The 27575-nt window shown below is 38.5% G+C and overlaps 1 protein-coding gene across 1 annotated transcript in view; it reads left to right on the top strand.

The window, feature by feature from the left end:
- The window catches only part of LOC134802853 (chaoptin), a 32402-nt gene extending 16261 nt beyond the window's left edge, over positions 1 to 16141 (top strand). Inside the window, exons 15-22 of the mRNA XM_063775590.1 lie at positions 3437 to 3636; positions 6426 to 6510; positions 7206 to 7401; positions 8160 to 8237; positions 9071 to 9268; positions 11372 to 11615; positions 14012 to 14157; positions 15823 to 16141. Coding sequence (XP_063631660.1) covers positions 3437 to 3636; positions 6426 to 6510; positions 7206 to 7401; positions 8160 to 8237; positions 9071 to 9268; positions 11372 to 11615; positions 14012 to 14157; positions 15823 to 16118 — 1443 coding nt within the window. The 3' untranslated portion in view covers positions 16119 to 16141. The remainder of the gene's footprint in view (positions 1 to 3436; positions 3637 to 6425; positions 6511 to 7205; positions 7402 to 8159; positions 8238 to 9070; positions 9269 to 11371; positions 11616 to 14011; positions 14158 to 15822) is intronic.
- Positions 16142 to 27575: the final 11434 nt, after the last annotated feature.

Raw genomic sequence — 27575 nt, forward strand, 5'->3', positions numbered from 1 at the left:
ATGGGCCGGTGCACCATCTTGCTGGAACCATACTTCTCTACGCTCGGCCACTGGTAAATCGGCGACTAACACCCAGCACTAGCAAAACAGAGGTATCCTGTTTCCATCTGGCCAATCAACATGCCACGCAGGAGCTTAAGGTGCATTTTGAAGGATCCACACTAAAACATAATTCTTCCCCAAAATACCTGGGAGTCACTCTTGATCGATCCCTTACATATAAACAACATCTTACCGGCACAGCTCGCAAACTCCAGACCCGAAACAACATTCTTCAGAAATTAAGCGGGACTTCTTGGGGAGCAAGTGCCGATGTCCTGAGAACTTCTGCTCTGTCATTGGTGTACTCCACGGCTGAATATTGCGCACCGGCATGGTTGGGGAGTGCCCACGCCACCAGAGTAGACGCTGAGCTGAATAGGGCCATGAGACTCATCTCCGGTACGCTACTCTCAACCCCTTCCCACTGGCTTCCAGTGCTTTCTCGGATCGCTCCGCCAGACTTGAGAAGGAAAGAGGCCCTGATGCGAGAAGCGGCAAGGATCCAAAAGAACCCAGCCCTACCAATTCATACGGAGTTTCTGAACCCAGCCAACTGTCGCTTAAAATCTAGGAATGCCTCTTACAGTATCTTTAAGGGCCTTGTCGATAGTTGTTTCAACCTGAAGCGTGAGTGGTCACAGTCGTGGAACTCATTGATGGCGGGAAAGCTGGGCTCCGGAATCACCCCAGGTGCCATAATTAAAGGATCTGACCTCCCAAGACGGCACTGGTGCAACCTTAACAGACTTCGCACTGGCCATGGTCGTTGTGCTTACTACAAACACCGCTGTGGATGGGTGGAATCCCCGGCTTGCATTTGTGGCGAGACTGTACAAACAATTCAGCACATTAAAAGGGATTGCCCCATAACGCGCTATGCCAACGGACCTCCTGAAGACCTGATCGTCCTTAATGACGAGGCCACCAAGTGGCTGATTGGACTTAATCTGCATTTATAACTGTTTGTTTTCTGTTTATCATACTATGCCATACGATTAAATAACTGGTAAATCGTCAAGGTAATTCTGCAACTCCGTATTCAACAGTTCCAAGTATCCAGCTCTGTTCAAAGTTGGAGGCAAAAAAACAGGTCCAATCAGTGTATCCCCGTGTATTGCAGCCCAGACGTTAACGGACCACCGATATTGGTGACCCGAATATCGGTATTCGAACGGATTTTCTACTGCATACATATGTTCATTTCGCCTATTCCACATGCCGTTACGGGAAAACATACTTTCATCGCTCCAAATAATGCGGCGGATGAACAGGCGATCTTCCTCCAGTTTATTTAAAAGCCAACGGCAGTATGCTGCTCGTACAGGGCAGTCCCTGGGCAGCAGAGCTTGAACTCGCTGAATGCTGTAAGGGTGAAGACGTGCACGTTTCAAGATTTTGAGTACTGCGGTATGAGTTAGGCGGAAATGTCGGGCTGCCTGCCTCGAACTAGCCCTTGGATTTTGCTCGAAATACCGCAGCACTCGCTCTTCAAGTCTTGGTGCAATGTGAACTACACCTCCTCCCCGTTGGTCGTTTTGGCCCGTTCGTGGTACTATGGGCTCATTATTTGCCACGCGATCAATGGCCCGTAAAATTGACATACGGCTAGTTGGGTGTGGTGGAGGATATCTTTGTCTGTAGCGTCGTAACGTCTCGGCGGCATTATAATTACACTCCCCGTATAACATAAGCAAATTTAGGTAATCGCGTCTCCCAAGGGCATTTTGGAACTAGGTTTTATCGCGTAATTTGCAATTTGTGGCACATTTAATTTCAAACATCAGACGGTCTGTCTATTTCCTACCACGCAAGAAGGTTTGTTAGTTAGGTATTTAAGAAGTATTTATTCTTGATTTATTCTTAGTATTTAATTTTTGCAAGTTCATTTGGTGCAACTAACACAACCTACTTGTTATTTTTAATTATTTTAGATAGTTTCCAATTATTCGAAAATAATTTTGTGAAACGTGTTAAGAAACTAAAACCTTTTTATCAGTCAAGGAAACCAGAGATATTTATAAGACGATTGCGTACTTTTGAGTGGTTGTCAATGTCACCATTTGAACTGTCGTTGTAAACAATGTTGTGGTTAGTATTATTAATATTAAGGAATAACATAACTATTTCATTCAAGTATTGAACAAGTGGAACCACTAAGAAAGCGAAAATCCTGCAATGATTCTTACCGTGCTGTAAGCAGACCTAAAAATGGTTAGATGGCAACAAATTAGCATAATTTCCTGTCGAATACTGATTGTTTACAAGTAAGTTCATTGACCCTGTCACCTGCTAGGGTTAGAACAAAGTAGTTTTTTGCGTGGATGTTTAAAAGGTCATAATTTAGAAACGGTTGCCCATATTAACATAGTTTCTATGGAGAAAATATAGAGCTTAGGCTAAACTATCTCCCATTTCCGGAAAGGATCGTCGTGCCTTTCCACCCTGTATATGGATAAATTATTTTATTATTTTTATATCATTTTGACCCATGTTCATTCACTGATATCTATGTGTTAAAATTGCTAAATATGAAACGGCGTCGTCACGCCATCTAGCCGACCATAGGCCAAAGGTGTGTGCGCCATCTATCCGAGAATGACTTTTTCTTGATTTCCGAGGCACGTTTTTTCCTTAGACTTTATTCATCTTATACGAAGTTACATATGTCTTTGATAATAGTAAACAAATAATTTGTAAATTTTCGGGTAGTTATAATATTTATTGGTTAACCAACCAAATACAAAACCGCCTGGATCTGTCACTGGACGACCTGACTTTAACCTACATTATTTGATCATGTAATGTTTTCATCTACCCTCAACTGGGTTAAGAAGCCATTTGAGGGTAGATTTTGTTCTTTTTAAATACCTAAAGATACAGACTTAAGTTTCCGAGTTAATTTTTAGGGTTCCGTACCCAAAGGGTAAAACGGGACCCTATTACTAAGACTCCGCTGTCCGTCCGTCCGTCCGTCCGTCCGTCTGTCACCAGGCTGTATATCACGAACCGGGATAGCTAGACAGTTGAAATTTTCACAGATGATGTATTTCTGTTGCCGCTATAACAACAAATACTAAAAAGTACGGAACCCTCGGTGGGCGAGTCCGACTCGCACTTGTCCGGTTTTTTTCCACTGCATTTGCCCGTGATTAACCTTTTCGACGCCGTGTCAAACACAAAAGCTGTCACTCGGACGCCACGTCACCGAAGTGTCAAAACTGAAATTGAACTTTATAGTTTATGCTTAGTCGGTCTGTGTTGCTCTGTGGTCTGTGACCGATTAATCCATCTTTGGCGTTGGTACTGCGATGCGGATATATCGGTCATTAGCGTCCAAAAGGTTAAAACGTGTAAAAAATGAAATTTTGCGTTAAATTGCCAAATTTATTTTCAGAACAACAACATAACGTCCCTATCTAAAGCGGCCTTCGGGAATCTGCCGACCATCTTCAAGGTGGACCTCTCTGACAACCAGCTGGTGGACATAGCCCAGGAGTCCTTCAAGGGTCTCCAGCAGCTGTTGGACCTGTCGTTAAGGAATAATATGCTGGAGAGGGTCACCAACGAGGCCTTTAAAGGGCTGGTCGCTTTAAGGTATGTTATACTTTATAATATATAGTAAAGAGTGACAGAGATCACTATAACAACACGTCCCTATCTAAAGCGGCCTTCGGGAACCTGCCGACCATCTTCAAGCTGGACCTGTCGGACAACCAGCTGGTGGACATAGCCCAGGAGTCCTTCAAGGGTCTCCAGCAGCTGCTGGACCTGTCGTTGAGGAATAATTTGCTGGAGAGGGTCACCAACGAGGCCTTTAAAGGGCTGGTCGCTTTAAAGTATGTTATACTTTATAATATATAGTAAAGAGTGACAGAGATCACTATAACAACACGTCCCTATCTAAAGCGGCCTTCGGGAACCTGCCGACCATCTTCAAGCTGGACCTGTCGGACAACCAGCTGGTGGACATAGCCCAGGAGTCCTTCAAGGGTCTCCAGCAGCTGCTGGACCTGTCGTTGAGGAATAATTTGCTGGAGAGGGTCACCAACGAGGCCTTTAAAGGGCTGGTCGCTTTAAGGTATGTTAAACTTTATAATATATAGTAAAGAGTGACAGAGAGCACTATAACAACACGTCCCTATCTAAAGCGGCCTTCGGGAATCTGCCGACCATCTTCAAGCTAGACCTCTCTGACAACCAGCTGGTGGACATAGCCCAGGAGTCCTTCAAGGGTCTCCAGCAGCTGCTGGACCTGTCGTTAAGGAATAATATGCTGGAGAGGGTCACCAACGAGGCCATTAAAGGGCTGGTCGCTTTAAGGTATTTTATAGCTTATAATGCATAGTAATATTATAAAGGCGAAAGTGTGTCTGTCTGTCTGTTACCTCTTCACGCTTAAGCCGCTGAACCGATTAAGTTGAAATTTGGTATATAAATAGTTTGAGTCCCGGGGAAGGATAGTTTTGTCGGAAATCATCCCTGAAGAGAGTGCAAGGGGGGGGGGGGGGGGGGTGGAATCAAAAGAGTTAATGAATTGCCTAATAATTGAAGTAAGCAATGCGCAAATTGAATGATTGCTATTAGCATTATCCAAGCGCTATACCTACTGAAGCTGCTGTCACTAATTCCACGCAGACGAAGTCGTGGGCAAAAGCTAGTAAAGATATATGTAACTCCAAAGGTACATATATGTATAAAGTCTAATAAAAACGTGCCTCGAAAATCAAGAAAAAGTCGTTCTCAGATAGATGGCGCCACACTTTGGCCTATACTCGGCTAGATGGCGTTGACGACATCGTAGATATATACAGAATGAGTTTGTTATCTCTGACCGAACTCTGAGGAGTGAATATGTAGGTCACACTGACCATAAATAACAAAATCACCATGTATAAATATTTGTATACATAAAATAAACCTCTAAAATGTATTTGTTACCATAAGTATATTAACACAGCAGCAGCGTTTGGAAGACCTAGATGCTAAGCGTCATATCCGCAAGACGCGACCTAAGCCCTCCTACACATACACCCGCAACTCGACTCGACAACTCCATTGCGCATCGTGTGACCGCATCTTCAAGACAAAGTTTGGTTTTGCGAGCCACATTATAGTGTAAATAACATTATTTGCGGTATTTGACACATTATGACTGACGTATATAGAGATGTAACTAACGCAAATCGATTGTCACAGCAAGCGATTACGATTGGATGGCACGTAGACTGAGGTATCGAATTGTGACGTATAATGAATTTTTATTTGAGATTTAAATAAAGCTAGAATTATATGGTTTTCCCGCAAGCTACCGGTCGGTCGGTGTATTTAATACACCGACCGAGTAGGTTGCACCCATTGTCAAAATTGAAACTAACTGGGGATCTATTTTAAAGTTTATTTATGTTATTTCTGTGTCAAATTTGTTGTCTGTTAAGTGACGATAAATATATCCATATTTACAGTTAATTATCCACCTTTTCCTTATTTTTATTAAAAGAAAAATGAAAAATTCATATCGATTTACTTAGACGACTACCGATTCATAACGGTGGTGTCCGGCCAACCCTAAAATTAAAAAAAAAAAAAGACGTAGAACGTAAACGTTCGCAGTGCAGTTATTTTCCTTTGTGATTTCGATGTGCAAAACATTTTACGTAGTATTGCTGTTGTGAGTGACAGACGTCAAATACCGCAAATAATGTTATTTACACTATAGGGCATTTCATAATCCGGATAAGAATAGGGGATATTACTGCAATGTTCTGCCGCCAGAGTGCAGCACTACCGACTCCAGTAAATTCATAGAGTAACTTCTACATACTGTGCCTTAAACTGTTTTTTGACAAGTTTTCACAGACAATAAAATATAACATTGATGCATCAAGGCGGTTTGTTAACAAGGGCCTACCGGTAAACGCGAAAATCGAAATTTAGTTATCTGCCTCTTTAAAATTAAAAATTAAAATTAAAAATAGTGTAGGTAACTAACATAGCTTTTAAGTTAATGTAACTAACCATATATGGACTTCTGGGTCTGAAATAAAGATATATTTAATTTATTTATTTTTTTTATTTATCGCACGAATATGCAAGAGTGATAGAGAGGCTAGATAACGAAATTTCGATTTACTTGTTTCGCGGTAGACCCCCAGATTGTGCAAGATTGTGGTACTGGCGCTACGCACAATTTCATGTAATATTCCCTATTGTCGATGGATTCGCCATTGCCAGATACGGCAAGGAAGATTGATTGATATAAACACTTTGCATGTTGGCTTTATATCGACTGAATACTGAAACTAAAACTGTATTAAGACCTAATTGTAACGTATTCTGGCAAATAAACATTTCTATTTCTATTTCTATTTAATTATTTGTTACAGGAAATTGGACCTGTCATACAACTATTTGGAGAGGATCGACAACAAAACGCACGGCTTATTAGACGATTGCCTGTCTTTGGAAAAGGTAGGTTAAACGAATGAGTGTGAGCGAGATGCCTTGTGACACGACTCGCAATGTGTTTCGCTCGCGAGCGGTCGTATTAAATCATTGACATCATAACAGATTCTACAATCTGAATACATAACCAGATAAAATAAATATAAATCTAACCAAATACATAAAAATAATCCATACAAGGCTATGTACTTAATTATTGTTGTATATGGTGTTATTGTTTATAGGGTAATTGGCCAGTAACTGGTCACTGTTAGTAATTGGCCCCCAAATGAATTTTATTTACATATAAACAGAGTTCATTTTAGTAATAGGTTTCAATAACTGGACAGCCTTCAATAACTAGCCGCATTATACTAAAATGAATTCTGTAATAATAATAGGTGAATAGAATTCATTTTCAGTTTAGAGCGGCCAGTTACTGGTGAATTACCCTACTATATAAAGGCACACCGGATGCGTTTGCGTAGACGTGCACGTGCGCGTTGTAATCATTATAAGAGACGTCACACCGCTTGCGTGTCGTGTGCGTGCACGGTTCTTACACGGTTCTTACATTTTTGCGCACGCACATGCAGCCGGTATGCTATGGCCTTAATGTACAGAGCTGTACAGTGAAATTAAATTGTCAAATCCGAATAACGACTAATTTCTGTTATACAATCAATGAAAATCACAACAAGCAATTCGTAATATTTTTTTAGGTGGACCTAAGCCATAACCGCTTCGGCTTTCTGACCAAGAAAATGTTCCCCGCGAACCCCTGGATCCCATACAGACTGTTCGAAGTGGACCTCAGTTATAACGAGATCCCAGTTCTTACCCTGGATCTCACGCTTGGCACTAAGAAACTTAAGAAGCTTATATTGAAGGGAAACATTATCAACGATATTAGGAATAGTAAGTAACTGTAGTTAATATCACTCCCATACAGACTGTTCGAAGTGGACCTCAGTTATAACGAGATCCCAGTACTCACCCTGGATCTCACGCTTGGCACTAAGAAACTTAAGAAGCTTATATTGAAGGTAAATATTATCAACGATATTAGGAATAGTAAGTCTTGTCTGTAGTTAATATCACTCCCATACAGATTCTTCGAAGTGGACCTCAGTTATAACGAGATCCCAGTACTCACCCTGGATCTCACGCTTGGCACTAAGAAACTTAAGAAGCTTATATTGAAGGGAAACATTATCAACGATATTAGGAATAGTAAGTCTTGACTGTAGTTAATATCACTCCCATACAGACTGTTCGAAGTATACCTCAGTTATAACGAGATCCCAGTACTCACCCTGGATCTCACGCTTGGCACTAAGAAACTTAAGAAGCTTATATTGAAGGGAAACTTTATCAACGATATTAGGAATAGTAAGTCTTGTCTGTAGTTAATATCACTCTCATACAGACTGTTCGAAGTATACCTCAGTTATAACGAGATCTCAGTTCTAACCCTGGATCTCACGCTTGGCACTAAGAAACTTAAGAAGCTTATATTGAAGGGAAACATTATCAACAAATATCACTATCAATTAATATCGCTAATATTTACCTCGAAATTGCAAATTGTAAAATAAATTTGTAAGTATGGTAACCAAATAATAATTTTAGGTATTTACTTACAGAAATTTAATTAAAATTAATATTTTTTTCAGATGTTCTTGGCAACTTAACATCGCTTGAAGTACTGGATCTGTCTGACAACCAGTTGAAAAGTTTAGTTTCAAGGACATGTAAGTACATTTTATTACTTACTTGGCTGGCGCGATGACCCAAAATGAGTCTTGGCCTCCAACACTGGAGCCCGCCACTTTGCTCGGTCCAGAGGTGTATCACGCCAGCTTCGTCGACGCCGAGGTCACTTAGATCTGCCTCCACTCTGCCACAGAATAAATAATAGTACTAGGTACAGAAGACTCACTCTCTAACAAAACGCGTCTGTTACGATCAGGACAGATATGGCCGGTGGGTGGCGACAGCGCCACGCGCGGCTTATGGCTAGCCACCAAAATTGGTGTGGAACGGATGTACTTTTAGCTACCTGTAGCAAAGCGACGAAATCGCGGAGTGAGCCACGCCTGACTCTGCCCAACGATATTTAGGACGGCGTCCAGTTGGTCGACCCAAGTAGGCCCTTTTGGCTGCCCTTCCTTCACCCATCCTTTCGAGGTGGCCAAGCCAGCGGAGACTGTGCTTTGGTCTCACCTCACCTATTATATTCGGCAACATTTTAGTAGTAAGCAGGGCTCGGAACCGGTATTGAACGAGATAGCAATACTTACTCGTTCTATCTCGCTTCGATATTTTCAATTTAACCGGTTAATTTCGTTCCACGAAAACGGAAAGCGAACGAACTTGGCATTTATGCAACTGATTTATCAGTATCTCAATAGAACAGTTCTTTAACCGGTAACCGCAAACGGAAACGAAATCCTTTTCACTCCTGGGTGAATGAACGAAACCGCTTTGAAAAATAAAACGGTTTCCGAGCCCTGGTAGTAAGCACTTAATTTTTGGAAGCAAAAGTGCATTAGGCATGGCATATAAATGATTATATTCCTTCCAGCCGATCTTCAATTCAATCTACCAGAGAATCTAACAGAACTGTACATACAAAACAATACTCTGCAAGAAATGCCGATAAAACAAATAGCCAACGCGACCAAGCTGCGGGTGCTGGATGTGCGGGATAACTTGCTGGATATTTTCCATCCAGCGTTGGTTAGGAAGATGAGGGACCAAGGGATGACAGTTTATTTTGAAGGTAAGTTCACAATTTGCTGGGTGTTTCTAAACTGTTTTCTTCCTCGCGTTGTCCCGGTATTTTGCCACGGCTCATGGGTGCCTGGGGTCCGCTTGACAACTAATCCCAAGTATTGACGTATGCACTAGTTTTAACGAAAGCGACTGCCCTCTGACCTTCCAACCCAGAGGGGAAACTAGGCCTTATTGGGATTAGAACGGTTTCCTCACGATGTTTTCCTTCACCGAAAAGCAACTGGTAAATATCAAATGATATTTCGTATATAAGTTCCGAAAAACTCATTGGTACGAGCCGGGGTTTGAACCCGCGGCCTCCAGATTGAAAGTTGCACGCTCTTACCGCTAGGCCACTATTTGTACGGTTAGATATCGCTTGGGCTCCTCCCTTCCGACGGTGTACCCTTGTTTTGCCGACAAACTTTTCATCGAATATTATTTCATCGACAACGATTCATCGAAACGTTAGTACTAGTAATATTGTTTGGCGTTATTTTGTTTCATATACTATTTATTTCAATTTTTCTTACTACGTAGAAATACTATTCTACGAATATTACTTGATCGCTAATTCGTTTCAAAAATTATTTTAATTGGCACAACTACTAAACATTGCAATTCATTTGTTCGACGTATTATTTTATATGTCGTACTACACATTTATACATTTTTCTGTTGTAAGAATTTTAGATTTAGGTTAGGTTAGAACTGCGACCCCACACCGAAACGAACGGCTATCAAAGTCGGTTTAGGTTAGGTTAGAACTGCGACCCCACACAGAAACGAACGGCTTTTAAAGTAGGTTTAGGTTAGGTTAGAATTGCGACCCCACACAGAAACGAACGGCTTTCAAAGTAGGTTTAGGTTAGGTTTATTAGAACTGCGACCCCACACAGAAACGAATGGCTTTTAAAGTAGGTTTATGTTAGGTTAGAATTGCGACCCCACACAGAAACGAATGGCTTTCAAAGTAGGTTTAGGTTAGGTTAAAACTGCGACCCCACACAGAAACGAACGGCTTTTAAAGTAGGTTTAGGTTAGGTTAGAATTGCGATCCCACACAAACGAAAGGCTTTCAAAGTAGGTTTAGGTTAGGTTAGAACTGCAACCCCACACAGAAACAAACGGCTTTCAAAGTAGGTTTAGGTTAGGTTAGAACTGCGACCCCACACAGAAACGAACGGCTATCAAAGTAGGTTTAGGTTAGGTTAGAACTGCGACCCCACACAGAAACGAACGGCTATCAAAGTAGGTTTAGGTTAGGTTAGAACTGCGACCCCACACAGAAACGAACGGCTTTCAAAGTAGGTTTAGGTTAGGTTAGAACTGCGACCCTGCACATAAATGAACGGCTTAAATTATTGTTATCAACCTATTTATAATTTACCCAAAATGAAAATGGCAGCCTTGTAAAATTATATCTTCAAAATTAGAGCGCAAACTTAAAATTGCCGCTTTCTCAAAATTATGTATGTCCAGAAAAACAATTTTATATCTTAAACTACCCACATACCTATAATCGCACAGAGTGCGCTGACTGACGTGACTGCTTTTAGTTTCGATAACGAAATATTACAGATTGAAATAATTTTACGCGTAATAAATTTTATTAAATACAATCCAAAATGAAATAAGCAAACCCGTAAAGAAATACCACGATATAAACTATATGCAAAATAACTCAAGTACCAATTAAAAGTCTCCGATTTAAATTTACTAGTATCGATTCTTCGACGCAATAACTTGTCGATGAAATGAAAATACTTGAAACCGTGTCTTCGAAATAATATTCGATGAAATGTCTGTCGGCAATTCAAGGGTAAACCCCCTTCCGACATGTCGGAAGCCGGTGTTGCCTACGGCGCCTACGCCGAGTCAGACGACGCTACGGAGCCACGCTGTTACGTCGTCGCCCAAATCTAATGTTTAGTTAATTTCATTTTTATGTGTCTTGTTCTTCTCTGTCTTTTCTTTTGTTTTGTAGTTTCACAGTGCCTTGGTTTTATACTGTAATGCTGTGTTACTTATTTGATATATATAAATTTCGCCTAAAATCTTAATTGACTGTTTTTAAGTGTTATTTTTTATTTTCCATCCTTTTTTTCAGGAAACAACCTAAAATGCGATTGCTTCACTCGTCCCCTGAAACACTTCCTGAACCACCGAACCATAGACTACAACATAACCTGCTCCGAGCCCTTGTCTATGGCCGGGCAATCTTTAAACACCATAGACGAGGAACGCCTACTGTGCGCCAAGAATATAGGGTTAGAGGAGAAAATTAACGAGTTTGAGGGGGAGGATTTTGATTTTGAGCTGGAACCCGATTTGAGCTTCAGGGATATACAGTAGTAAGTACTTTTCCTTTAAATACCATAGATGGGGAACGGCTGTGCGGCAAGAATATAGGGTTAGAGGAGAAAATTAACGAGTTTGGGGGGGAGGAGGGTGATTTTGAGCTGGAACCGGATTTGAGCTTCAGAGATATACAGTAGTAAGTACTTTTCCTTTAAATACCATTGATGGGGAACGGCTGTGCGCCAAGAATATAGGGCTAGAGGAGAAAAAGGGTTAGGGGATAAAATGCGCCAAGAATAGGGTTAGAGGAGAAAATTAACGAGTTTGGGGGGGAGGAGTTTGATTTTGAGCTGGAACCGGATTTGAGCTTCAGAGATATACAGTAGTAGTAAGTACTTTTCCTTTAAATACTATAGATGAGGAACGGCCAAGAATAGGGTTAGGGGAGAAAATGCACCAAGAATAGGGTTAGAGGAGAAAATTAACGAGTTTGGGGGGGAGTAGTTTGATTTTGAGCTGGAACCGGATTTGAGCTTTAGAGATATACAGTAGTAAGTACTTTTAAATTATAGGCCATCATTTTTTTTCCGTCAGATTTTGGTATAATTTGTTTGATAGATAGAGTTCCCTATTTTGTAAAATTATAAGCGCAGTCGCAATTTCACCGTATGTCCTAAAAAACCATCCATTGAACCTTAAAACCACCACGATACAGCCGCTTTTTAAACGACATTGTTGCTTTGGCACGCGCTCAACACGGGAGCCCACCGTTCGCACAAAGGAAACAATGGCTTATGTTTGTAAAAATCATTTGAGAAAATTCTAGGGTTTCTGGTTTCTCGACCTTTTTTATTTCTCGAGGCACGGGAATTCTCGGCCACGATTTCTCGAGTATCTCGAGAAATTTTGAAAGTTTAAAAAACACTATTTTTTTTTGCTTTATTGCAAGTTAAGTCGTAGGTTAGATCAAAAATCAAACAAATGATAATTTTATTGTTACTACAAATGATCAAAAATTCAACAACAAACGCAGGCGTCCGCGCCGGCGCGGCGATGTGATATACTATAGTGTATTTCATTAGTTATTTTTATTTAACAAAATGTATACAAACCACAATATAGTATTTTATTAGGCAATTAATTTAACTCGATGTGATATACTTACAGAAGTTTTAAGTGAAAATAACGAAGTATAAAGTTATAAACCTAAAACGAGACGAATTGATTTACACATAATAGTAGTTCAAAAGTTTCAAAACATGAGAATCAGCTGAATTCAGAACGATAGGCGACGGATCAAGGCAGTTTTTTATTTAGTTGGTTAACTAATAAATATTTGAAGTACCGAAAAATTTTAAAAAACATTGTTTACATTTATTTAACTACCCAAAGAAATACACTATAGACACACATCAAGTGTTATACGCGTGTTTTCTTTTTACTTATGACAAGAGATTTATTTCTCGAGTTCTCGAGGCATTAAGTCTTTTTTTCCCGCCTCGCCGAAAGACAAATTTCTCGAGATTTCTCGCCTCGAGAATTCTCGAGCAGAAACCCTAGAAAATTCATAGCTACTTATATATTTTTTTGGACAAGTTGTTTCGTAATAATTCCAACCAGAATCCTCATTATATTTTGTGATCCATTCACTTTTGTGACGTTCCTCAACATGATGCGTGCAATTTTTTAGTATTATTTTTTGTTTTTTTTTCAAGCAATTTTCTCGTATTTCCGAGTGGAAATGACCGAAAAGATGTCGGATTTTCAAATGAAAGTAAATGGTAGACTTTTTCTAAAAATGACCATCAAAAATGGTATTTCACTATAATAATAGAAAGTTTTCCAATATTTAATTTGAACCTTATTCTATAAGTAAATTGGACCGTATTTCGTTTGTTTTAAAACGCAATGAAACAAAAGAAATACTACTTTATTTGTTTCATGAAATGTTCATATAAGATTGCAACGAATATGATTTAGATTTATTTATTTCATAATATGAAATTACATTATGTACAATTTAATGTACACTAGCGACCCGCCCCGGCTTCGCACGGGTTAACAAATTATACACCTTAACCTTCCTCAAGAATCACTCTATTGATAGGTGAAAACCGCATGAAAATCCGTTCAGTAGTTTTTGAGTTTATCGCGTACAAACATACAAACAGACAGACGCGGCGGGGGACTTTGTTTTATAAGGTGTAGTGATTTAGACGAGGTCCCTTGTTTCCCATAAAGTTTTAACAACATATTGTTACGTATACGTAAGGTTGTTCTATAGATAGGTTAGGTTAGGTTTGTTTTATGGCAATCCTGAAAAGTTACGCGTTTCTGAGAAAAACCAATTATGACTAACGAAAATTCGGACAAACAATACATTATGACTTAAAACTATTTGGGAAACAATAGACACCCGATTTAGACTCACGAGGCTAATTTATTTCAGTTCGCAGTCAACAATATACGCGCACTGGTTCGTCCGGACAACAGAAGACGTGGCTGACTTCTTCCTCTTCATCATAAATGATAAAGGAAACGTCGTGTATTCCAACGATGTGCCGTATAATCTACGTTCTACAAAAATTTATATAGGTATGTAAAACCAAAGATATATTGATTGAGTAAGATGCGCAAAATCTGAAACGATTTCGTGCTTCAAATTTGACAGGTAAACGAGATGGCGCTGTACAGCTCCATACATTTTGCGGTGACTGTTTGTCAAAAATTGACGTTTGACAGTTCAGTGACCGCAAAACATATGGCGCAGTACAGCGCCATCTGTTTTGGATGTCAAATTAAGGGGTACGTTTTTTTCTTAGACTTTACCTCTCAATTACATTTCTTTGGTAAAACTAATATTAACTGGCTTCTTAATAGATAATTTCCATGATAAAAACTTCCTATGATCTTCCCTGGGACTCAAAGTCTCTCCATACCAAATTTCATCTAAATAGTTTCAGTGGTTTTAGCGTGAAGTGGTTACAGACAGACTGAGCATATATTTTGAGACTAAGATGTAATAGGGTCATAGCGCAATGACCCTATACAGCCACACAATTTACATTTTCGTCATTGTTGCAGTGGCGGCAGCGGTATTTAGTTTCTAACGGCAAAAACATCTTTTTAGGATAAAAACGGGACCCTATTACTAAGACTCCGCGGTCCGTCTGTCTGTCACTAGCACATGAACCAGGCATGAGGCAGGTGTCTCATGAACCGTGATAGCTAGGCAGTAGAAATTTTCACAGATATGTATTTCTGTTGCCGCTACTTATAACAACAAATACCAAAAACAGAATATAAAGTTGGTCAAGCAGATCTTGTCAGTAGAAAAAGGCGGCAAATTTGAAAAATGTAGGCGCGAAGGGATTCGTCTCATAGAAAATTTGAATTTCGCGCTTTTTTCTACTGACAAGATTTGCTTGACTGTCTATAATAAATATTTAAGTGGGGCTCCCATACACCAAACGTGATTTTTTGCCGTTTTTTGCCTTTGCCTTTTCTCTTAACGCTACCTTATAAAATGTTAAGCCACTGAAAATTAAACATGATCATAGCTTGAATTAATTAATATTAATTTCATAATGGTAGGGGAGCACAAGAGGGGATTTTTGTGTTTACTCGAGCGCGTCAGATTAAGATATGAATGATATCTTGCTACCCCGTGTAGTCTACCTTTGCCCCTTTTAGCCATCTATGTTGAGCCCTTGGTTAGTGGGGGGTTGGTGGGGGGTTCAACAAATTGTTAAGCAGATTGTGGATTTCGTCATATTAGTCTAAATTAACGCTATAATTGTGCTATTACTAAATCTGATAATTATTTGCACGCATTTCCTTAATCTGACGGTTACAATGTAAGAATTAGGCGTCAAACTTGTATCCGTCAGATTAAGAAAATGCCTACAAATAAGTGTTATATTAAGTTATAGAAAAAATATAGCATTAACGTGGACATAAACGACCAAACCCACAAACTGCTTAACGATTTTTTAACCCTCCACCAACATCCTGAAATTAAAAAAAAATTGTAGACGCTTTCATCTGATATTTCGATTCCAATAGGTCTGTATGACGCTCGAGTAAATCCCGATTTAGCATAGTGGGCTCCCCTACTATAAATTTCATATTCCACTTTCACATTAATTACGTAGGTATTTGAAATAGTTATAAATATATTTACAATATTTACATGTATTTGAACAACCTGTTTACAATTCACACATTCCACTTTCCCTCATTATTTTTTAATTACCACAGACAACGATCTCCAAACGTCACTCCAAGAAAAAGGCGCCAAACATGACATTTGCGTGCAAGCGAAAAAGTCCAACGGTTTCGCGCGCAAACGCTACCCGAGCCAGTGTCAAAACGTGCCTTCGAATTTTGAAAGCTGGCCGAAAAAACTGAACGTCGACAAGCGGCGGCTGACGAAGAAAAAGTCGTATTCTTTTTTCAAAAATAACGTTCTGCGGTTAGTGAGCGACTCCATTTTGATTACTCTGTGCATATTTTTGGGTGTGTGCTTTAGAAAGTTGGCGGATTTTGAGATTTAATGTGTAGAAATTTTGTCTTGAGTATGTTGAGTTACTTCATAGAGAAATAAAGTAGGTAAGCATAGAGTGCTCACTCCATCTCCATACATCAGTTTTGTTACCAAAACCCCTATTATTTTTGTAGTCTACATCTAGCGTCATTCGGAATTATCAGTACTGCTTCTCGACAATAGATGTCGCGACGAACGGAAAGTTTAATGCTCAACAACTTTCAGCTAATTAATATTATAACGGGATTAACCGGAACTCTATTTTCAACTCCTTCTGCTTGTAATATTGGGTCCTTACCTATGAAATTGGCGTTTTTGTTCATAGATATAAGTCTGATCCTAGTTTTTTTTTTTTTTACAAAAGTACATACACAATTACAATAAAACTACAATATGATTTCGCCAAACTGCTTGACAGCAATTAATTGTTATTTTTTATTGTTAAGTGTTCAGAATTAAGCCTTGAAAATAGGTCTTTTCATGTGCTGTCGGTTCGAGTATTAAAATTACTTATATTTTTCTAATGGTACCAATTTTCAAGAAATGGAGATATTGAAAACATACCTTAAAGGTGTCAAAAATTACTGGAAAAATTTTGTTTGGTTTGAATTAGCCATCAAAAAAATATCCGCAAAATTAATTGTATGGAAATTCGTGTTTCGTTGAAATTCTCCGAACAAAACGCCAATTTCATAGGTAATGACCTAATATTAGTTGTAAATGATGTACATGGGTAAACGTGTTCTTGAGTGGAGACCGCGACTTGGCAAACGTAGTGTAGGACGCCCTCCGACCAGGTGGGATGACGATCTGCGAAAGACTGCAGGCAGATGCTGGATGCGGCAAGCTGAGGACAGGGCGCTATGGCGCTCTTTAGGGGAGGGCTATGTCCAGCAGTGGACTACTATAGCCTGATGATGATGATGATGATGATGATGATGTATATGGAGTGAGCACTCTATGCTTACTTTCAAGGTTTATTACCTTTTAGCTAGAAGCGGTAATGTAGCACTGTTTTTTAAATGTTGATATTTTTCTAGCGTAAAATAGGCAGTTTGCAATGCTATATTTTATTGATATGGCCCGATTGGAAAAATATGATTGTAATAGACTTTTCGTTAGACTTCAAAACATTTATGTTCAAAAATACTTTTGTCTGTTATATTTGACCTATATATATAGTTTGGCAAGCCATTTCTGTCAGTAGCAAAAAGCGGCAATTTTTCAAAAATGTACGCGCGGTTAGTCGTCCCATAGAATTTAAATTTCGCACATTTTACTACTGACAAAGTGGGTTTGCCAGAGTATATTAAGGGGTTTTTCTACAGCTTTTCAGGATTATTATAAAATACATTATTACACTTTTTGAAGTGAATACTTCTTTAGCGGCGCTGTGCACTTTTTGTGATGGGGAAAAATGTTTAACTCGCGACAGGTCACGTGACCGTAAGATTCGTAAGACGTAAGACGGACACGTGACCTGATCGAAAAACTGTTACAATGTCATTGAGTTTTCACTTCTGCCGGCACTCCCGGAGTGCAACCCGTTGTTTTTTATTTGAAACATACTCAAGACAAACAAGTGGTTGTATTGGAAATTTGTTCCTTAAAGTAGATGCTTTAATTTTTGTCACAATTTTGAATAAGTATTATCACTGCCAGGGTGTTTTGTATATTTTTGTAACTTTTTGTTACCACGTATTTAAAGAATCTCAATTTTGTAGCCAAACGATGTTGAATATGTTTTTTTTACTATTTGTTATATATCTAATTAATAAGTCACAATTTTTTTAAGTACCTACTTAGGGCCACTTGCACCATTCCAATAACCCGGGGTTAACCGGTTAAACCATTAACCCAGTGTATAATTGTACTGGTAACCATGGTAACTCCAGGTTTAACCGGTTAACCCCGGGTTAGTGGAATGGTGCAAGTGGCGCTTAGTGATATTTCTAAAATTTATGTTTCTATGTTCTTACCTGATTATACCTATGTAAATAATTACATTGTAAGCTGAATTTTATGTACAGCCAAGCATCAAATAGTGTTATAAGTATCAAATGGTGTTATTTCAAGGTCATTTTAGTATCTTCTACCATTTAATAATCTGACATGTAAAGTTAGTTTAGTTCCATTTAGTAACCAATTACAATTTTGGTAAAAATATAGGGTAATTGCGTCAGTTTACCGTCCGGTGTCAGTTTCCGTCCACTTGACGGATTAGTAAATAATACATTTCATTTATAATTTGCTACTTGCGAAATATAATTTGTATGTATATAGATAAATTGTTTAGATATTAAGGATGCAATAAGTCCAAATTTGTGCAGCAATGAAGGTTTATATTCAATTTCGTCAAGTGGACGGAAACTGACACCGGACGAAAACTAGCACAATGACCCTATTCCTAACTCATTCTAGATTGTTAGATTTTTTAGAAATCCTATTTAACCTGTTAAAAAATGGGTATATTCTGTTTTTTTCGCAAATTTACCGCGAAGAAATAAAACTTGAAACTGTTTTTCAATGTGTAACCGGTTACCATATCATGGGGATAGCCTGAGGGCCTACCGTGAACGTTCAACGTGTTGCCTCCCTGTCACACTTACGTACGAATTTACAAGTGCGACAGAGAGGCCACACGTCGAACGTGTCGCGGTAGACCCTTTGGTTACAAGATGGAACTGATCCGCAAAATGGTCTAAAGTACTTAAGTTTTTACGAAAGAGTATATTGTATAACAAAATGCTCAATTTTAGACTTAAGTTTTAAATCATATTACTTATGACAGCACACTTATATTGATATTACATTATATATTTTAAATTACCCCATTCTACAGGGTACTTTTTAGGGTTCCGTATCCAAAGGGTAAAAACGGGACCCTATTACTATGACTCCGCTGTCCGTCTGTCTGTCTGTTTGTGTGTCTGTCTGTCACCAGGCTGTATCTCATGAACCGTGATAGTTAGGCAGTTGTTCACAGATGATTATTTCTGTTCCGCTACAACAATAAATACTAAAAACAAAATAAAATAAATATTTAACTGGGGCCCCCATACAATAAACGTGATTTTTTTGCCGTTTTTTGCGTAAATGGTACGGAACCCTTCGTGCGCGAGTCCGACTCGGACTTGGCCGGTCTTTTTTGTACATATATCATGAAATTATTTTTATGCGCAAAATGCCAGATTATTATTAGAGATGCACCGGATATTCGGTTACTATCCGGTATCCGGCCTATCCGGCCATTATTTTAATATCCGGCCGGATACCGGATACCGACCTACTATCCGGCCGGATACCGGATAGTAACATTGCTTGATTTCGGAGTAAACAATTTGGATTTAAGAAACAGTCACGGTCATAATCGTACTCGTATATTATTTTGAAACAATAATTTAAACATTCAACTGACTTGCACGCGCACTCCGCGTGTCCGCGCGAACGTTCACTAGGAAACAGTACGGTTACCATCAGTTTGTCACTGACATAAACGCCGTCGAGAACGTAATTTACTTTCTATACATCTCGCTCGCACTCGCATATTAGTGCAAACGGGATGTATAGAAAGTAAATTACGTTCTCGACGGCGTTTATGTCAGTGACAAACTGATGGTAAACGTACAGGTCAAACCTGCACAATGCGCACATGAAAAACCGAAATGAAGGTATAGTTCCGCCGGCCGAATATTCGGCGGCCGGATACCGAATATTTGGCCGATGCTCAGGCCGAATATTCGGCCGATGGTCAGGCCGAATATACGGTATCCGGTATCCGGCCAAATAACTATCCGTTGCATCTCTAATTATTATATGTATTTTAGTCTTCCTATGAGGTCTGAAAAAGTTGTAGTTACGAGTAGTAGGCAGGTACAGTCGCCATCAGATATATCGGAGCGGCCAGGGTGCTCACAAATATCTAAACGCGTCTCAATATTACGCAAAACTCTGCGTAGAGGGCATCACTAACTCAATCACATGGCCTACCGTGAAACACGACAATCGAAAGTTCGGTTTCTGCCTCTCTATCACTCTTGCCTATTCGATCGACAGAGAGGCAGATAAAGAAATTTCGATTTTAGCTTTTCGCGGTAGGCCACCTGTAAACACACCGCCTTGATGCATCAATGTCATAGTAAAAACTTGTCAAAAAACTGTTTAAGGCGTAGTATATATAAGTTACTCTATGGTTTACTAAACAAATTAGTGCTGCACTCTGGCGGCAGAACATTGCAGTAATACTCCCTATTGTGAACGAGTTAAGAGTGCGTGTTCAGATATTTTTGAGCACCTCCGCCGCTCCGGTATATCTGATGGGGACCGTACAAGTCATACGGATATTAAATGAGATTCACTTTCAAGAGCGCATTATCTCATTCATGAATAATTGTAGCAAAAACTTGTACAAAAAAATTGGAGTAATTTGGTTCAATGTCGACGGTTTAACTTTTGAATATAGACCTTATAGTCTAGACAAGAAGGTTCAAATTGGCAGTATTGTTTCTGACATAAATGATTAACGAGATAGAAAACATGTCTTGATTTGGAAAAGTAGCCGTCGTCTGTGGCTTTGCTTTGTATAGGTACATTTTGCTTTTTATAAAATGAAGCAAAACGATATAACCACAATTGAGTCGCTTAAATTCAAACTCGGGTAAATCCATCTGTCAGATTATGCGATTTTGGTACTAAGAAAAGGTAATAGGGTAGAGATTTGCTGAGAGGGTCGAATGGATTTACCCGAGTTTGAAGTTAAGCGACACAATTTCTTTGTATGTAGAGAGGTACATACAATTTGACTTCAAAACAGGGACCGAATACCGGTATATTTTTCATACAAATTAACCGGTATTCAATTTCGGTATTACGGTTGTTTATGTATATTTTTGCACTTAATTTAGCTAATCTGCTCAATTCTTTTCTTACCTAAATACTATTCTATAATATCAAATAAATATTGTGAATGCTATGAGATAGCATATTTAAATTTTTAGTTATACCGGTAACGGTTTCTCCAAAATAGCCTTTGTGATATATTTTTTTTTATAAATATGAATTATATTCTATATTTTTGTATCTTTTAATTGTAAGAAAAAAATAAATTCCGTCCGATACTATACAATATTTTATTGAAATAAATGTTTTTACAACTTTAAATGCATTTTTCTTATCACAATAAATTAATAACTCACCCCCTTATTCATCAACGCGCTACAAACCTCAATTAGCTAATAATCGTTTGTCTTTATCTGTCATTTTGACTTATGTATTTGTAGGAAAGGGATAAAACATAATTTAACTAAATCAAGCCCGTAAAGTTTTATGAATAAGGGGGGTTAATAAATGTGACGTTCTTAGCCAAAAGGAAACATATTTTCGGTTCTCAATGACTATTTCTAATTTCATCCTTACGAATTAAAGTAAATGAGTTACCTTTTGTTTAAAAACGTCATTAATGAACAAAGGAACAATCAGACTAATTTCTATTTAAATGCAATTTTCATGTGGTAATAATTTAATGTCCTACTCATTTTGTAAATTTATACATTGACACAGTAACAAGCAGAGGGCTCTGAACCGGTTTTTTTAAAAACCCGAAATAGCCCAATATTTTTAACTATTTTATGCTCTTTACCTGACTGAATCATGTATACCTTTTGAACGCCAGACGCCGCATCCATTTGCCGTGCCACTGACGCCACGGGGTTAAAATTTAGTTTTGTGAATAAATAATGCCATCCTAAAAGTGGGGTGTTTTTCAGTAGATTTTTATCAAAAAACGATCGACGTCATATGCTGTCTTCGGCGTCATTGTCACGATTTTGCGTTGACGTCAATTGCCGTCTGTGGCGTTCAAAAGGTTAAGTAGCAACTTTATATTATTAGATTGTCTCATTAAAAATGAAATAATAAACCAAAGAAGGAAAAATAACGTAATAATACCGGTATTTTTTGTTTGAAGAAAAAACCGGTCCTGAAGTACGAAGTAAGTATGAAGTATTTCGACTTTCATTTTGATTGTCACTGTGACAACGTAAATGGGTCGGAGATTAACCTATTGGACACCAATGACCGATATATCCGCACTGCAGGTTCAACGCCAAAGACTGATTAATCGGTCACAAACCACAGAGCAACATAGACCTACGGGCATATGCATAAAGTTCAATTTCAGTTTTGACACTTCGGTGACGTGGCGTCCGCATGACAGCATTTGTGTTTGACACGGCGTCGAAAAGGTTAAATTTTTACCAGAAGCGGTATCATGGTCGCATTTTTATCACCTGTCATGCCATGCGTCACTTTCGCACTTACCCATTTGTTAGAACGTGACAGGCATAGTGACAAATGATAAAGAGCCGGCCATCTTAGCCCTGAAGTGTAATTCTATGGAACTTGCTAACTATGTAAACAAAAGTCACTAGTAAATTCATCATTCAAAGACAACCTCAATATGGCGGTTTGTTTACATAGTTAGCAAGTTCCATAGAATGACACGTTACCGTACAATATTTTGATTAAAAAATAAGCTATTTCAACTCTAGATTGTGATTGTCAATGATCTTACATTTATTTTTCAACCTTAACACAAACAAAATTAAATCAACATTTTAAGATTAACTTATGATAATCAAAGTTAAAAAAAAAATGTTTAGTAAAAATAGGTTTGGCAAACTTTAAATTTTTTCTATAATAACCATTTGTCAATCCCTATCTAAAAGTGAACCTACTTAAAATTAAGAGCCCATCAACGTACACACTAGCGCCACTGCTAAATAAGCGTGATTATTTAAATTTAACGAAAGATATTTAAAAAAGGGGGCCGCTACGTACTGTATTAAGTATTTAAGTACCTTTTGAATACATCAGACTAGTTTTTATGTTGCTGGATTCGTCAATCTATGAACTCAAAACAATAACGGCCGTTTTAACTTTGGACGCATAGATTGACGAATCCAGCAACTTAAAAACTAGTTTGATGTATTCTAAAGGTACTTAAGTACAAAATGCAGTACGTAACGGCCCCCTTTTTTAAATATCACTCGTTCAATTGAAATAATCACGATTATTTAGCTGTGGCGCTAGTGTGCACGTTGATGGGCTCTTGCACTTAAGAGTCGACAAAAATACATCATTACATTTCTAATTACTTGAGAATTTCTCTTACCACACTTTGAAAAAATCTCGTATATCACATTACTACTCAAATACCACATTTTTCTTTTGATGGACCGCACAAAATACGAGTTTTTACACACTTTTATTTAGTTTAAACTGTGTATTTATCTCTTTGTAACTACCTACGGTGCTTCAAATCTTATAACTTAAATTTGAACCACTTTCGAGTGTTTGAGCTGAAATTTCGCATACTTCCATATTTACGATGACATGCAATAATATGCTATAACATGGAGCTGATCTGATGATGCAGTCGTAAGGTAGCCCAAGGAACTCTTCGATGGAAAAACATAAACACATTGAGTTTAGGCTCATTTGAATCTCGAGAAGTACTTGATAGACATGCAAAGGAGAGAAAGTACAGTCGGTAATAAAAGTGTGTATTAGAAAATATTTTTGATGGTTACCTGTTTTCAAAGTAGTCTATCGTGTCAATGTCACTGCACTTACACATTAGAAAGTGACGGCCAAGATGATCAAGCCTTCTGTGCTTAGTAATTAGCGTTTTCACATTGTCCGATCCGATATCGGATGTAGGATCCTAAATCGCGTAGTCGGGCCGCGGACGCGCCGTCTTTAGCGGTCATGCACACTACAACAAACATTATGCCTACACATACGCACACAAACAAATAAGTATTACCGGTCCGACCTCAGCTGACGGGGATCTCCGACATCATGGCTGAAATTATCGAAAGCGCCTTTCCGATATCGGATGTCGGAAGGCGCTTACAATAAAAACAGCAGCGGGAGAGTGCCATATGGCATCAAGTCCGCCTTTTTTGCGTTATCCATCGTTTTTAGTAATAATGATTGGCGAGAGGTCGCACAGGACCGAGAAAAGTGGCCCTGTCTTGTGTCGGAAGTCAATTTTCATTTTGGGTCGCTGCGCCAACGGAGTAAGTAAGTAGAAGTAATAAACATAAATAAACATTTATTCATTCATTCATTCATAGACTAAGTAGTAACTAAAACAATGACTAATTTGCTTTCTCCCAATAAGACAAGCTGATAATTTTCATTTGTAATTCCTGAAGAGATCTTGGAGATGGGTTAATGACCTGTAACAAAAAGCAAGCATTACATACCTATATAAATACACATATTCCCTATTATTTTTTATAATTGACCGAGAGGTGAAGATCCGCTTTTCAGGTTGGGCAAAAATTTTCTCGTATGTCCAGGTCTCTCTACAGGGTCCCTTTGTTTCCCATAAAGTTTTAAGTCATAATGTATTGTTATATTTATTATCATTAATTCATTGGTCATAAAACTGAAACCGTTTACTTTTCAGAATTTTTGTAAGGTTTTCCTATAGATAGGTTAGGTTAGGTTTGTTTTAATACCTACTGAAAAGTGACGCGTTTCTGAACCAAATAAATTATGACTAACGAAAATGCAGGCAAACGATACCTTATAAAATAAAATAAAAATAAAATAAAATAAAAATAGTTTTATTTGCCAAAAAGTTTACAAGATATTCTTAACCTATGACTGCCACACTAGGCTACGCCTGTCTTGTGGAGTCAGATTGAAAACAATGCTAAATTGAGTTACTTCCTACGCTGAAGTTTTAGTTTTCTAATAAATATCTAGTACTAAATAATATGTTTAATTATAATAACAGGCTTAAACTAACAGGAACAATCACAATTTAGGTAGAGTAAAAAGTTTACATGAATTTATACCATTACCTATCGTAGACAGCAATCATGTGAAGTGAGTGTGTTTGTGGTGTGAGTGTGTGTGTTATATGACGGAGCGAAAATGACGGTTAAATTTCCATTATTAAAAGCCTACCGAGAGGTTAGACCATTGATTTTACCAGTTACCAATAATTTGTCTTCATTAGTTGTTCTGTTTCAATATAAGTAAGACTTTTTATCCAAGAAGTTACAGTACAGTTTTTAATATCGCAATCTTTGTTTACTTTATTATATATATATGGCAAAAGGAAGTTTTGAAATCTTTTTGCAAAAGCAGTTTTTGTCCTGGGAACAGGCAACTTAAAAACACGTTTACTATAAGAAGTTCCATATCCAGATTTGACTAATTCACGGTGCATTATCATTGTCAACCTAATGATAGCAAGCTTACGGACGCTGAGCACGTCCATGTCCCTATACACGTCTATTGTAGGGTAAAGCCTGGGTTTTTTTAGGATTACCTTAAGTAGAAACCTCTGTGCTCTTTCTAAGGTAATCATTGCCAAACTAGTTGCCCCTCCCCATACGGTGATGCAGTAAGTTAAAATTGGCTGACAAAGTGCAGTATATATCATTTTAAGTAGTCTCCTGTCAGCTGCATCTCTTAGTTCCTTCATCACATAAATTAATTTTCTTACTCTAGCAGATACTGATTCAATGTGGTTAGAAAAATTAAGTTTTTCATCTAGTGTCACGCCTAAGTATTTTATAGATGATGCTCGTTCAATTTCAATACAATTGCAAGAAGGTGTACCTTGTTTGCAGTTTATATCATGTATTCTTATTTCAGGGCGGATTGTCGGCTCTGAGGCAGCAGTTTTGTGAAAACAAAGAAATTTCGTTTTCGTGGTGTTGAAAGTTAGTAGATTACTCTTTAGCCAACTGTAAACCGATTTAATACCGCTCTGGGCGAGCTCTAGGCATTGCGGCCATGAGTCACCGTGAAATAGTATAGCAGTATCATCTGCGTAGCAAATAATATCCGCGTTATTTATGGGAATATTTGTTAAATCGTTTAAATATGCTATAAAAAGAGTTGGCCCAAGGATACTCCCTTGCGGGACCCCAAAAGTTACCGGTTTTGCCTCGCTTAACGTGTTTCCAAACTTCGTACATTGACGTCTGCCAGTCAAGTAACTACTGAACCAGGTTAGGGCCGCTCCTCTGATTCCAAGGTGTTCGAGTTTCTGCAGTAGTATAGGAACCGAAACTGTGTCGAATGCCTTGGACAGGTCTAGGAATACGCCAGTACATGGATTACCCTTATCCAAGTATGTACTGACCTGTTTGGCAAAAAGAGAGACCGCGTCCTCTGTAGATTTTCCTTGTCGGAATCCAAATTGCCTTTCCGACAACAGGCATTCTGAATTTAGGAAGTTGATAAGTCGTTTGTTAACTAGCTTTTCTAGCACCTTTGAGCAACTTGACAATAGTGATATCGGCCGGTAATTACTTGCATTATCCTTGGCACCAGATTTATAAATTGGCACTACAGCTGCCGTCTTCCAGGTTTCTGGAAAGGAACCATGTTCTAGACTAAGATTACATATGGTTGTTAGGGGTTTGGCCACGTAGTCTTTCACGCGTTTTAGAAACTGGTTGCTTATTCCATCTATGCCTGAGGCACCACTCATTTTAAGGCTCATGATTATACTTTCAACTTCCTGGGTGTCAGTTGGGGTCATAAAGAAAGACTTTGATGGTGATGCGGCTATTTTAATTTTGGATGCAAGGGATGCTTCGGTTTCTCCAGAATTGGCAAGAATATTATTTGCAAGCGACTGGCCTACGGTCGAAAAATAGTCGTTTATGTAATTCAAAGATTCAGGTACGGTCGATTTTATGGTGGTATAGCCAGGGGTTCCATTATCTTTCGGGGTTTGTATTATTTGCTTTATAGTTTTCCACAGTTGCTTTGGATGGTTTCGATTTTCAGTAAGCTGTTTATGCTCATACTCGACTTTAAGTTTCCGGATAATGGTTCTATAAAAGTTCCTATAGCGAGTGAAAATTAGTTTAGCATTAAGGTCATTAGGGTTTTTACGGCTTATCAAATGCAATCGGTCCTTATGCTTAGAGCACCTAATTAACCCTGGAGTTATCCATGGCTTTATATTAAACTTAGAGCGACTGAGAGCCTTTTTGGTTGAATTATTTTGGATAATTGTTGTCAAAGCTTTAGTAAAGATATCAGCAGCTTCAGTGGGAGAGGAGCTATTTGTGACAGCATCCCAGTTTGCTTGTCCTAATTCATTATAGATAGCATCATAATCTACTTTGTAAACATACCTTTCTTTTGGGACTGATTTGGTTTTACCTGACAAACAGAGTATTACCATATCATGATCAGTTATGTCTGTTTCACAAACTACTGCTTTATAGGATTGCTTTGATCTTACTAGGTAATGATCCAGACATGCTTCATTTCTTGTGGGCTTGTCAACTGCAGATTTGAGACCTAGGCTAGCCATTAGACATAAGTAATCAGAGGACTGGGGTGTTACCTTCATAATATCTATATTTACGTCCCCTGTAATAATGAGATCCAAACCACAGTCTGTACCATTTATAAAAGATTC

The sequence above is a fragment of the Cydia splendana genome, chromosome 25 (assembly GCF_910591565.1).
Source record: "Cydia splendana chromosome 25, ilCydSple1.2, whole genome shotgun sequence".
NCBI lineage: Eukaryota > Metazoa > Arthropoda > Insecta > Lepidoptera > Tortricidae > Cydia > Cydia splendana.